This window comes from Anopheles bellator, chromosome 2 (genome assembly GCF_943735745.2).
Source record: "Anopheles bellator chromosome 2, idAnoBellAS_SP24_06.2, whole genome shotgun sequence".
Taxonomy (NCBI): Eukaryota; Metazoa; Arthropoda; class Insecta; order Diptera; family Culicidae; genus Anopheles; species Anopheles bellator.
In genome coordinates, this window is record NC_071286.1 from 51,905,084 (window position 1) to 51,918,167 (window position 13,084).

At 42.0% G+C, this 13,084-nt stretch overlaps 2 protein-coding genes across 2 annotated transcripts; one reads left to right on the forward strand and one right to left on the reverse strand.

Annotated features, from left to right (window-relative positions):
- Nucleotides 1–195: 195 nt before the first annotated feature.
- On the reverse strand, nt 196–1,804 carry LOC131211631 (enoyl-CoA delta isomerase 1, mitochondrial-like). Its single transcript, XM_058205190.1, has 4 exons — nt 1,457–1,804; nt 1,090–1,347; nt 874–1,020; nt 196–810 (listed from the first exon to the last, which is right to left on the reverse strand). The coding sequence occupies exons 2-4, from the start codon at nt 1,324–1,326 to the stop codon at nt 340–342; spliced, it is 855 nt and encodes a 284-aa protein (XP_058061173.1). The 5' UTR covers nt 1,327–1,347; nt 1,457–1,804; the 3' UTR covers nt 196–339.
- Nucleotides 1,805–6,844: 5,040 nt separating this feature from the next.
- Nucleotides 6,845–9,274, forward strand: LOC131207689 (ornithine decarboxylase antizyme). The gene is given in 4 exon segments (XM_058200316.1): nt 6,845–6,939; nt 7,611–7,728; nt 7,730–7,778; nt 7,860–9,274. Coding segments are annotated over 4 exon segments (756 nt in total). The 3' UTR covers nt 8,354–9,274.
- The last annotated feature ends 3,810 nt before the right edge of the window (nt 9,275–13,084 follow it).

Genomic DNA, 13,084 nt, shown 5'->3' on the forward strand with positions numbered 1-13,084 from the left:
CACTGCAATCAAGTTTAACTAGAAATAAAATAAAAATGAAATGAAAATAAGAAATTGAAAATGAAATGAAATAAAATTAACGATTTCTCATATCACAATTTTGGTATTAAATAACAATATAAAGATTCCGGTCCGTTCTTCTAAGATGAAAACACAATAGAAGATAAAAGCAAAGATATTGGACAACAGTGGCTTATAGAAAAGGATTTTTATATTTTTCTGAATGCAGGAAATGTTTCTTGATAAATGCTTCGTGAATATTTCGATAACATATAAAAAACAATTATACTTTAAGACACTTTTCTCTATACTACCAGGGCAACAGCCCACATTTCGTGCTCACTTTTGGGCCGTTTTCTTCTTCAGACCCTCCAAATAAAGCTCGAGACCTTTCTGCACATTGGGTTGATTGATGGCGTAGACAAACAGATCGATGTCTTGCGACCGCTTATCCTCGAGTTCCGCTATTTCCTTGCTGCGTAGGGCTTGCTTCGTCATCGAACGCGCCATAGGCGATATTTTGCGGAACTGGTTCAAAAACGCCGTCGCTCGCTCTAGAGCTTTTTCCTTAGTTTCCACAACCTCGTCAACCATACCGATTCTAAGTGCCTCCTCGGTGGTGTACATTTTACCTAACGTCAGCGCCAGCTCGGCTTCACGTGTGGAGATTGTATTCCGAAGCGACGCCTGGAACCAGGTGGGTGCCACAATACCAAGTTGCGTCTCGTTCAGTCCTATAGTATAGTTAGGGCACATGACACGATATTCGCAGCAAAGAGAAAGCAAACATCCTCCGGCTGGAGCGTGACCCTAAAACGAAAGTACAATGCGCTAATGTTTGGTTCTTTTTGGCGAAATCCGTTTGCCTCTTACATTAATGGCTGCCACAGTGGCAAACGGTGACCCGTAAAGCTTGAACCACACATCTTGCAGCGTGGACCAGAAGTCTCTTAACCTTTCCTGATTAGGTTTGTACATCTCCATGATGTCGAGACCAGCACAGAACACAGTTTTCGATGACTGTAACAAAAGATGACGACGATTTTAGCATTTCTCATCAATCAACTTTTCCTCGGTTCAAAGGCTTACTGAAGTCAATATCATGCCCCGCGATTTATTGTTTTGCAGGTCGTCCAGCGCCTCGGAGAGACCCTTAAGCAACTCCAGACTCAGGCTGTTTACGGGAGGCCGGTTCATTGTTACGGTTGCATAGCCAGTCTTATCGTCCACCTCGGTAAGCACCAGTTTGGCGCCTGTCGCAGATTCACTGAACATTCGGGAACCGGTAGATCCCGACCGTGACAAACGGGCCAAGATGCGCAACATTTCAAATGCTGAAAAATACGGCTAAAAAATAAAAACTGTTCTGTGAATTGTATTCACACACGCAACTCATGCATTGGACTTTGGTCTCGTTTTCTTATCAACGTTTTCCAAGGGATTACACAATACAAACCTTCGGCGATATAAAACGGTGCAAGCAAATCGATCGAAATCGCTAATCACTAGTGAACAGAGGTAAACAATGTTTGAGTTTAATGCAACGCTACGTAAAGTTTTAAGAGAATAAAACCGGGAAAATGCGAATGTTTTGAGTTGTGTGTCTTTTATTGTGAGCGGTTATAATTTTTCGCAGCCCTGAAACGTCACGATGCTATAAATTCGTGCAGTATAATACCAGCCTCAAACAAAGAGCAACTTTCTACGACAGCGTGATTGTAACATTTTTTCAATCGTATTTTCCGCGGTGAATGAAGAATAGCCATTTGGGCTGGGCCAACGGCTTAGCAAATAGAAAATATTGGATTTATTGCTGCGTGTCTTTCGAGCAGTGCTACTGCTCGCCTGACTCCTGTCAAACGGTCCGAAAGTGTTTCACCTTCATCGAGCAGCGCTGTCACTTCGTTCAGACTTCCAGAAAAGAGAAAATCGTGTTTCGTGGGTCGTGTTTCTTCAACAGTGGTGCAAATAAGTGGTTATGAACTTACCTCCCCGGGGATATTCTAGTTCCAGAATAAAAAGCAAAGAAAACCAACCATCCAAAAGCAAGATGCCGTCTTTAAGTTTTAACATGCGGTAAGTAAACTCCAGTCCTTGCTCTGGGTGAAACTGAGTCCTTGGTCCTGCGTGAAAATGTCCTTGAACAGAATTACTTTTGTATTATTATTTTGATGAACCCATCGCCGTCGATAGCGTCGGTAATGTTTTCCGGAATATTAAGAGTGTAGTTTGCAGCCTCTGTTCCGGTGTTCAATAGTCACTGACTATACGAAACGCAAGATTTTTACATTATTATCCCACGGATTTTTTTGTCGTAGAGGTGGGCGAATCACAATGTAACTTCGTATCGCCATTTTGTTTTCTTGCGCTCTACTTACATACCGAGTTGTCGATGTGTACGTGCGCAGCGCGTTGGTATGCGTGTGTGGTTACATTCAAACAACAAGAAACCCACCGTCGTAAAATACGTGACCAACGGGATTTGCGTAGTCTCTGATATCGTGAATTCCGAACGAGCGAGTTTTTATGTGAAGTTTGCGTGTGATGCTCGGAATCGGCTGCTTGCCTCATCTGGTTCCGATTCAGCGAGCGGAGTCCGGAATGCGCCAATTGCACATGCAATTGCAATTGTATGGGATTACGCTGTCATCACTAGTAGCAAGGTTATCTAATATTTGCTACATTACCATAGGTCATTGCGTCCATTGCTTCGCTGCGTCGCAGCGTTGTATTATTTTGTTGTCGGATTCCATTGCATACACCGCACCTAGAATCTTCGAGAACTATCATTAACATTACATGAAAGGGTTACTTTCATGGGAAAGGGTTACTTTCAAGGGAAATTAAATGACTTTGTCGCAAGTTGGTAAAATGAGCGACCGCGATGCGGTGCAGTAATCTTTTATTTCTAGTTCCGCTTCTTCTTATGTTCGATATGTAACAACGGGACATTAGTTAAACTCGTTACCGTGGCAACAAGTAACAGCATTTGAGTGATTAGACGATCCGTTTTTTTATTACCGATAATCTGCTCAAGTTAGAACCTTTACTACGCTCTACCACATTTGCTGGAACGAAACCTTTCGTCACACGCTAGGAAGGAACTTCTACTTCTACGCCGTTAGCGTTGAGGCCCTGCAGCGTTATCGCTGATGCCATGTTGTTTTTACTGAAGGGGTCATGTTCTATTTTTAAACCTGGCTATTGAGCAATAGGCACACAGCAGTTTCGATTAGGCACTGGCACTGAAAGAGCCAAACAACACTTTGAGACGTTCTTTGGACCAAGTGCATCATGCGAAGTGTGATCACCACCTACTTTATGCAGAGATTAATTGGTCAACAAGTAGATATGCAACCAAGAAGAAGACACGTGTATCGTTGAATAACGCCCGCAAGTGGTGCACAATCAACTCAATTGAAGCAGCAATTGAAGAACGATGGTTTTTCACGTGTCGTTCGCTATCTCATAAGCTTTGCCTGGCTTCCACTTCCATGATTCAACCTCTTCTTTCAATTTGGTCGTACGTTCGGCTAGCTCCATAGTTTAATGTGATTGGACAATGTTTATAGCAGAACCGGAATGCGTAAACTTCTCTTGCGACCTATTTATAGAAAGTATGTATGCAAACCATGTTAATCATAATCTGCATAACTTTGCTTTTTCTTAGCAAAAATTTTGTTGAGTTTTTACTTAGACAAAAACGAACAGCTGACTTATGCAATTGCGTATGCGGTTGAAAATAATAGGGCGTAATTCGGTAGAGGGGAATTCGCCGCATGCGATAATTTCACTTTTTTGCCGCCCTTGCGACATTTTAACTTAGTTTTTATTGAGCATGCACTTAGACTGCATCACAACAGTACATTTTTTATTCTACATTTAATATTATACATTCTATAAATATTGAAATGATGATAATTTAAATTATTGGCAATAAAGCTATTTGAATGCTGTTTACAATTATTTCACCGTTGAGCATGATTAGTGTAGTGATAGTTTTTATGATTTAAAAGTGCATACAAAAGAAAAAATACGCTTGCTTTAGCGTTAGGTTTTTAAAATGTTTGTATACCATCGCAAAACTGTTGACCAAAAATTCATTACAATGAGGTAGCGTTCCCACAATGATACTTTCTTAGGATCCGTACCGTTTGCTTGCAATGTCACAAGTACTTGGATGCTTTGTCTGCCGTCGAGAAGCTAGATGAGTCTTGTCTAGAAACTGGACATGTTGCTTAGACGCTCCGACACCAGTTTACTTCCCGTCTCGTGTAGACTTGTCATTCCTTATCTCTTTACGCCTGTTTAGTGCATTGTCGACCAATTTGTTTCCGGGCCGCGACCGCAATATGCGACCACGGTCAACACACGCTCTCTCTTATCTTGCCCCAAGGTATTTACTGGACCCGTTATCTACGTTTTAGTGCGTCACAGAAAGTGGGATTTTTCGTTTTCAAGTTAGGTTTGTTTCACCGAATAGCATCTGAACGGGATCAGAAATCATTCCACAAGAATCCTTCCTGACTCCTTTCACGGACTACTGTTTCCGACTTTGCTTCGGAAGACCCATATGGAGCAGGAATCCGTTTAGATGCCCCAAACAGCGGTGCATATTTATATTTAGAAAAAAAAGGATGGTATGTGCATCTTGCTAAAATCCACGTCTTGCAAGTTGTCTGACATTACGATTTGCTTCTTGCCAAAATAAAATATCCGCACCGTGTACCACCGTCATCAGGAATTAAATAATGTGTGTCCAGGAGTTTATTTTCCCACGTCGCACATCACGACCTCGGTGGCGCTCGTTCACCTCTCACAGGGTAACTATTTTTGGCAATCATTTTACACGCGAACACTTCGGCAGCGAGTCGACGTTTAAGTTTTCGTGTTTCTATCAATATAAACAAACGCGCTCGCCACATGCCGCACCTGATGTAAATGTTGATTTCGGTGCCTTTTTTCACGTGCTTATTGCGATCTGTTTGTACTTTCTCCACGGAACATAGATTGTCAAGTCTATGCCAAGCTCGTGGCTTGCGATGGGAAGAAATAATGGTTATTTTGCAATGATTCGTAGTTCATTGCTAACACGTGTGTTTGTGGGTGGCACTGTTAGACGGCAAGGTGCGCCCACCTCGTGTGGCGGCCATTCCGATTCAGGCGGTAGTGGTGTCCGCCGGCCAATGATTTGGCGCAAGTTCAAGGTAGCGTTCAACCCTAAACCACGAGGAAACGTGCAACGGTGTGCACGGATAAGTTAAAGCCTACGAATGCAAAATGTGTCTATTTCATAAAGTTTTCAAATATCCCGTTTTTCCTGCTCTCGAATCACGTGGTCAGTCCGTCCTAAGGCAATCGAATATGTATACAATAACAACGATCACTCAGAACTGTGTGCGTACGCTCCATTCTAAAATTATCAGGCATCTATATATTATTTAAGCAAAACGTGCCCGTTTCCTAGGAATATTCAAACGTTGATCGCCGCAACTTAAAACGCCCGCAAATCTTCGGCCAAACTAAGAAGCTGCGCTCGAACATGTGAGGCGACGAGAAAGTAGAACACCAGAGGGTGGTGGCCGATGTTTTGTTTATTCCGCGGTCGGTAGATTTGACTCTGGCCATTCTGTTTCCGCGAAAAACTAGTGCGCAATAGGGGCCAACGAAGACGGCACACCCAGTTGTGCTGCGGCGCTGTCCTTCTGTGGCGCGACCTTTCATCGCGTCACAGCCACCCGAACCGCGGGCGATGATCATGTTAAATATAGCTTAAGTGACACATTTCTTTTTCATTCGTACGTTGTCTTGATCTTCCTCCGTTTTTCGTTTGTACGTAGTGGTACCATAAAATGTCCACACATAAAAAAACCGTAATTCGCCGGTATGCTGGCCGCGCCCGGATGGCGGATGGGGCTGCGCGCGGTGGTTAGGCGTATTATGTCTTTCTTCGCGCGCGCCCTCGTCAATCATGTGATGAAGCCTTTTTAGCAAATTCACGAATCATACATTGTACGACCGGCGATACCAATTTTGCAAATTCCACATTCCTTTTTCTGTCGATTAATGTTGTTTGTTGCTTTTGCTGTTCTGCTTTGCCGGCGGAAAACTTGCAAACCTCATGCAAACAATGCCTTCTCGATGCTTCCTGGGCCACAACAACGATGGCGCACACTACTCGGGTGGCATTGGCGAATGGTTCAACTTTCAAAGGCGGGCTTCCCGGCACCTTTTTATGCTTCAGTTGTTTTTATTTGCAAAATTTCGCGTCCACCATCGTCGTTAAAAAAAACACACATTCTGTTGATGTCGCTTGCGCGAGGAGCTAGAGTGTTTTATTACCGTACACATCTTAAAACCGAGCGCGCACTCGCACAACAAAGATATCCACCAGCGGGGCACATATAGAAACAGAGGGAAGGTTCGAGGTTGGACGACATTTTCACCGTCGACGCAAATACCAGATACGCGGCTGTCGAACGGACACGAACCACAATCAGTCGGATATTGTCCGCGAAAATGTGCGCTCTCATCTACGCCGATGAGTTCTCCTGATGCTTGTGCGAAAGTGCAGTTATTGAAATACATACGTACCACCTACGGAACTACAAAGAATATTTGTGTTTGTTTAGATCCACTCAAGAGTACGATTGCAAAAGAATTTATTTTTCCTGCTACTAGTAACCTGATCGATCTGGTGACCGAAAATTGCATATAGTGGTAGTGCATATTCGTTTGTAAATCGGTGGAATTGTGATTGTTTGCTTTTCACACACAACAGTCCAGGGTTCTCTGGTTAACTTGTTTCCTTTACTGACGGTCCAAGCTTGAAAAGTATATCAAGATGAAAGTGCCCGCCGTTGTTTCCGATGAGAGTAGCGTTGTTGCTGGTGCGCAATCCGTCGGCTTTAATCAGCAGCAGTACCACCGAGAGGCTAAGTGAGTGCGATTAGATGTCGAATCGTGATAGCATTTCAACGATTGAATCATAAATGTTTACAGTTCGTGTTGGAGCGCGATGGAGTAATGATTGTGCAATACTTCGAACACTTCTTATTTGGATTACATTTTATTCAAAACAACAGCGAATCACATGCATTACGTCGCTGGCCACCGTGGCGACACTCAAATAGCAGATAGTGAGAATCAATATTCTACTATCGGATGTGTCTAGCAGTTTTCATCATGTTATGTTACGTTATGTGTTTCGAACAGGAAAAAAAAAATAGTTTGTGATGTTGATCTTCAGTGATTGAACTTTTTAAACACATGATCCATTTGTTTCCTCCATTGTGGATGTGTGCTGTTCATCGGTGGAAAGTGATTGTCGTTTTAGTGTGTTGTATTGTTATGTTGATGTCTGACAGAAATTTGGATCTTAAATCTTTGATTCAAATAAATGTGCGACAGAAGTGAATGATAAAAATGCACTGAAAGCGGTTTAACTAGGTGCATGTTGATGTGTGATTTGGATATCACTGAACGCGCTTGTGGAACTTTATCTCTGCAATTTTTAGGCCTAAAATAGTAGAGTTCTCACATTTTTCTAACAAGCAGTTCCTATTGATAAATATTTAATAAGTTTATGTTTTCTTTCTGTTCTGTTCTAGTGAGCCGAGTCTTAGTAACCGTGCGAGCAAACGTACGATTTCGTCGTCCTCCTCCTCGTCTTCGGCGGCCTCCGACTCCTACTGTGTTTCGTTGGCTGTAGGACCGCTGTGGTGGTCCTGATGTCCCAACAATCAGGACCGATCACGATAGGGCATCTCCCTTGAAGGGTAAGAATAGGAAAAAATCATTTGCTAAGTGTGGTCGCGCTCGGGAACGAAATGAAAACCAACTTTCCAACCTCGTTGCAGAATACAATCGCAAAGATTCTTTCGATTCGACAACGACCACCGCTTCTTCTGAGTACAATGATCAGGATTTCCCCGAATCGACCGTCGACTACATGAACCAACAGGAAGCTGCCGTCGTTCAGGAGCTCCTCAGTCAAACGGTCCCGACCGGGATTACACTGAAGCTTTTCGTAACACCGCAAAAATGCAGCAGCTGGGAAACGATATTCAACCCGAACGAAAACATCCTGTACGTTTCGCTTCCATCGGCCATGTCGCACGAAGCCTCGAAACACTCGTTCATTTCGCTGCTGGAGTTCGCCGAGGAAAAGCTTGAGTGCGATGCCGTCGTACTGTGCATCCGCAAAGATCGGCTCGACCGCCCGAACCTGGTACGGACTTTCTCCTTCGTCGGTTTCCAACCACTCAATCCGAAATCACCGCTTGCTCCACCGCACATCGAAGAGCAGCAACGGAACGAGTATCTCTTCATGATCTACAACATCGAGGAGTAAGACGATGGGGACGCAAGACCGGAACAGTGCATGGGAATAAGTTTGTTGGCGTAGTTCTCATGCGCACGATCCAAAACACCATCTAAAACAGGATCGTCTCTCAGAAGCAAGTCGTTTGTGGGTGCGATCGTATCAAAATTAAATTCAAGCCTTTGACAGAGCTGCGCAACACCATAACAATGGTTCTAAAAGATCTGGCGGAGCATCCTAATGGGCTATGTGAATCACAATAACATCTCTCTCTCTCCCTCTCCGAATGGTTCAACGATAAGGACGAAACCGATTCGCCGAGCTTCGATTGGTGGCAGAGATCGTTGCATCCCAAATCGGCGTGATCGATGTTCGTCCGTTTTGATACGATCGTATGGCAAAGCGAGTAATAAGTAGCATATATGCAAATGGAAAAAGTAAACGACAACCGCAAAGAGCATCATCATACATCTTCAATATGCCACCACTCTATCATCAACGTTTTGCTGAGCATGGTTTGGTCAGTGAAAACGTCCATCTCACGAGGCATCAACCAATCAGCCGCAGGCATACACGTAACGACTAAGAAAGATAACATCTCCCTTTTCGAAGAGTACAATACCATTCTTAATCACACGCCGTACATACTTTAAGAGCGTATATAATGCATTATTGAACAGTGGTAAACAGTGGAAAACACATGCGCATCATCAGCATCATCAGATTCGGTATCACAATCTTACCAGTCGAAATACTTGCGATTTGTAATTGTTTAAGAGATATGCTACTATAATAGCGGTAAATATTCTAAAAAAGAAAAAAACACAAAAAAATGATAAAACTTAAAAATCTCTACAAAAAGAAACGAAATCCTCTGTTCAATTCTTATTTTTATGCTTGAATGCAACAAAACTTTTAAAATGAAATCATCCAAGAAGTCAACTAGAGATAGAGAAGAGCCATTGAAAACTACCACCAGCGTGAAGACAGCAGAAAACAGCACGATTTGTATAAGAGACGAAATCGACCATGAGGTAAAGACGAAAGATTAGATCAGAAAACACCACGTCCTGTAAGAAGACGTTCATCAACATACGATGGCATGTCCCGAGTTAGAAAGAGAGAGAGAAGACTTCTACTACGAGGATGTGTTTCAGGTGGCCAACAATAATGAGCAGAATAATGATAACACAACGATTAACAGAAGAAATGTAAGCTCTACGGTGTTGTAGCCAAATTAAGAAACTCCAAGCTTCGCACTCTAGTAGAAATCGAGCAAACTAGGCTCCCGTTCTCCAATGGAAGTAGTTTGTGTTTTCGGTTTTTTCAATTTCGAATTACTGTGCTTCTGTTGTTCTTCGTTTTCATAGGCTCTGCCCACAAGTCAGTACTTATAAAATAGTTTCGCAAGAAAATGTGTACACCGATTAGCGACAAAATAATCAACCCTTCCTGGCACAGTTCTAAACATTTATTAGTTTTAAGATTTGCTGTAATTTGTCTAGCCTAATAATGGCAATTGATGATAATTTCATATTTGTTTACTTTGCGATTCGATTAGATAGATTCACACACCGAAGATGGTATTGTAATGCTTTAGTTCGTAGCAAATCCAGCAAGCAACAAGCTTAACGAATGCAGAGCAAAATCTGTACGAACACTGCAATGGAAGTTTTGCTTTTCCGGAACGGTACTCTAGGTAGAGAGGAGATCTACGTGATCGTGCGTGACACTTGTGATTTAGACGCACCGCGAGAGTGTTGCTCGTTAAAAGTGAGCCGAAGCGTCAGCACGAGCCACACGGATTCGTTCATGGAATGCGAAGGGTTTGCGAAGTAACGCGACGCGATAAAGGGAATGTATGTCGAGGCAATTGCAACGAGGGAGAAAGTAACCAGGAATCAAAAGCAGAAGTCTTATGCGTTTCGTGTTGAGGCTGAAAAGAACGAATGAGACAAACCCGTTATTGTTCTCGTTGTTTACTTTCTCCCAACTTTATATGTTGTTAAAGGGCTAAGTTGAGGGTGTACCGTATGTAAACTCGATAATATTCTTACTGTTTTTATCTACTAATTCAGAACACATAACTAAGAGCTTTTAAAAATACACACATCTATCTTTTATATTGTAACCGGTTAAGTTTCTATTCTGCATACGAACAATTTTTCGCAGGTGCGTGGTCTGGTTTTACGACGAATAAGAATTCAACAGAGGTATTACTCACCTAATGATTAGAAAAGGAATAGTTTCATATACAAATTGCTTCCAGTTAAACCTAAATTCTCCATATTCACACAGAGATCACAGGGGTCTCATCCTATATTTAACATTTTGGTTTGATGCTCATATTTTATTCAGTTCTCCTCATCCTTTAGCCATTTTTATTATGTTGATACTGTTTCGTAAATGTTTTCAAATTGAAGGGCCTTTGTCAGAGACCTGATAGAAATTATTTCTCTGTGAAGCTTTTTTTTTTTTTTGAAAAGCACCGCTTTAGTTTGTATTTCACGATCTATTATTATCCCACTACGCACCTTGGATTTAATGTTTATAAACACCGCGCTTATCAGATATAAAAGAGATAAAACTACAAACCCGTACTTTTCCGACAATCGAGCCGTCAGAGTATGTCCGAAATGGCTTGTGGCTTACTTTAAAGCAATCCGAAACACCGTGGAACAGGCTCGTTGTGAATGGGTAAATTATTCTTTCCGACCGCTTCTTCAAAATTATGTAAACTCACCGTTGAATAATATTCAAGTATTTTACAAACCTAACATGTCATTTGCAGCGTTCGGAATTCAAAATCACAATTCATTGCGTGCGATCGGAAGGGTTGTGTTCACTTCACTGGCGGATTAAATATAAAATAGATTCGTTTGTTTATAACATTAGTCTTTGGAATTCAAAACCAATTTAACGGTTTCATGATTGCAAATGCAGTCCTTCTTAATTGCTCTATATTTAATCGTTATTTTCTCATCAACGTTTTTACCACAATGTTTTGTGGTATCATTTACATCGAATTCATAATTAATTGCCCTGGTCCATTAGTATTACGTTGTATTTAGGTATTAAGCATGCAGCTTCTCAACGTTCTGATTGAAATTGCCAGAAAATTAACATGTGTAGTTTGCGGTGCTGACCATTTAGAGCAAAAGCAATTCCTCACTTAAAGGCAGTTCATATTTAGACCGTTCCATTAAAGTGTTGATTCACACGATAATAAAACTTTCAGTATTACAATTGAGAGGGCCCACCGAACCATCGACTGGCGAAGGAATGGCTTATACCGATGGCAACACTTATCGTCTTCGGCGATCATATTCGGCGTGAGTGTTTTCCCTCCAGGCAATTTGTTCCGACATAAGACTTACGGCTTATATCAGGGCGACATTCCAGGCAGTAAAAGATATGGGCCATGAAACGTGAGAGAGTGTAGATTGCAATGATGTGATTAAATCGATACCAGTACCAGATTAACCGATACCGGTAGGTGCGCGATGGCGAAGATCGCAATCGCGCCAGGGGCGTGGGGCGTTGTGCGTCAGCTCCAAGGCAGAGTTGTACTTTGAGGTTTCGGAAACAAAAGGACTCTTTACTCGGTGCAAGCAAATACCTTCTTCTTCAGCTTTTGATGTGGAATATTTGTTGGAATTTTTCCAAATTACTCTCAGTTCTTTAAAGTGGCTGAACCAGGATTTTAGTATGAGTATAAATCTTCATTGCTTTTAAAAATCACTTCCACGGCTTGGAGAGCAAAGTTTCGATCGTGAAGAAAGTCCATGGTTGTCCACCGAGCAGCTATTAAAGCGTCAGCAGCCCTTTCGAAATTGACCGCTACGGGGGCGAAGAATAATTTATTATTTACGCCCGATAAGATTGTTATCGAAGCAAAGACTGATCGCCAGCTTAACCGACACGGACCGACAGCGAGCCGTGTCGGACCAGAGTAGTCTTGCTATCAACTCGTGAGTGGGATCAATCATCCAGGTACACGAAGTCCCTGTGATTCACTTGACACGGGGTCAAACAATTGCGCGGAATACTTCGTTAGGACTAGTTAGTTTTTAAGTCATCGATCAATATTCATAAGAAGGACCTAATTTTAATATTTTAAATCCTGGATTAACTTACAATCAGTAGTACCTGGACTCCCCACACACAATGAAATGTCCCCTTTGGGCGGTTTTACAATGGATTGAACTGAACTGATATTTACGTTGTAATTAAACTGAGTAGTCTGCTCAGTTATTAAGTTTCTAATATTTTTTCATCTTCTCTAATTAATATGTATGACATACGGTGCAAAGATTGGTAGTATCCTTAGGGTTTTAAATGGCACTCATCGAAAAAGCGATTAAGCTTATCAAACGGAATTGTGGCGCTTACGACGAATGTTTAATCTTATAGCAGGAGTGTACAAGTATGTTATTGCATAACATAATGCACGGATGCGATAACCGTTCGCTATCTTTCCGATGAGTCTGGATACCATCGGTAGGTGCATTATGTCACTACGAAATGCTATTGTCTGACGGTGTTTGAATGCATCACAAATTCGAGATCCGACATTACGATGTTTCAAATGAAATTCCCAAAACTGGATTTCCTAAATAGGATTACTGGCCAAGCCTTTTCAACAGAACGGTGCGTACAATGATGAATGTACCCAGGCTAGCCATTCCCTGGAATCATAAGATGATAGGCATATTCATGAAATAGTGATAATAGAACAAAGGTAACAATTGCCAAAAAAAA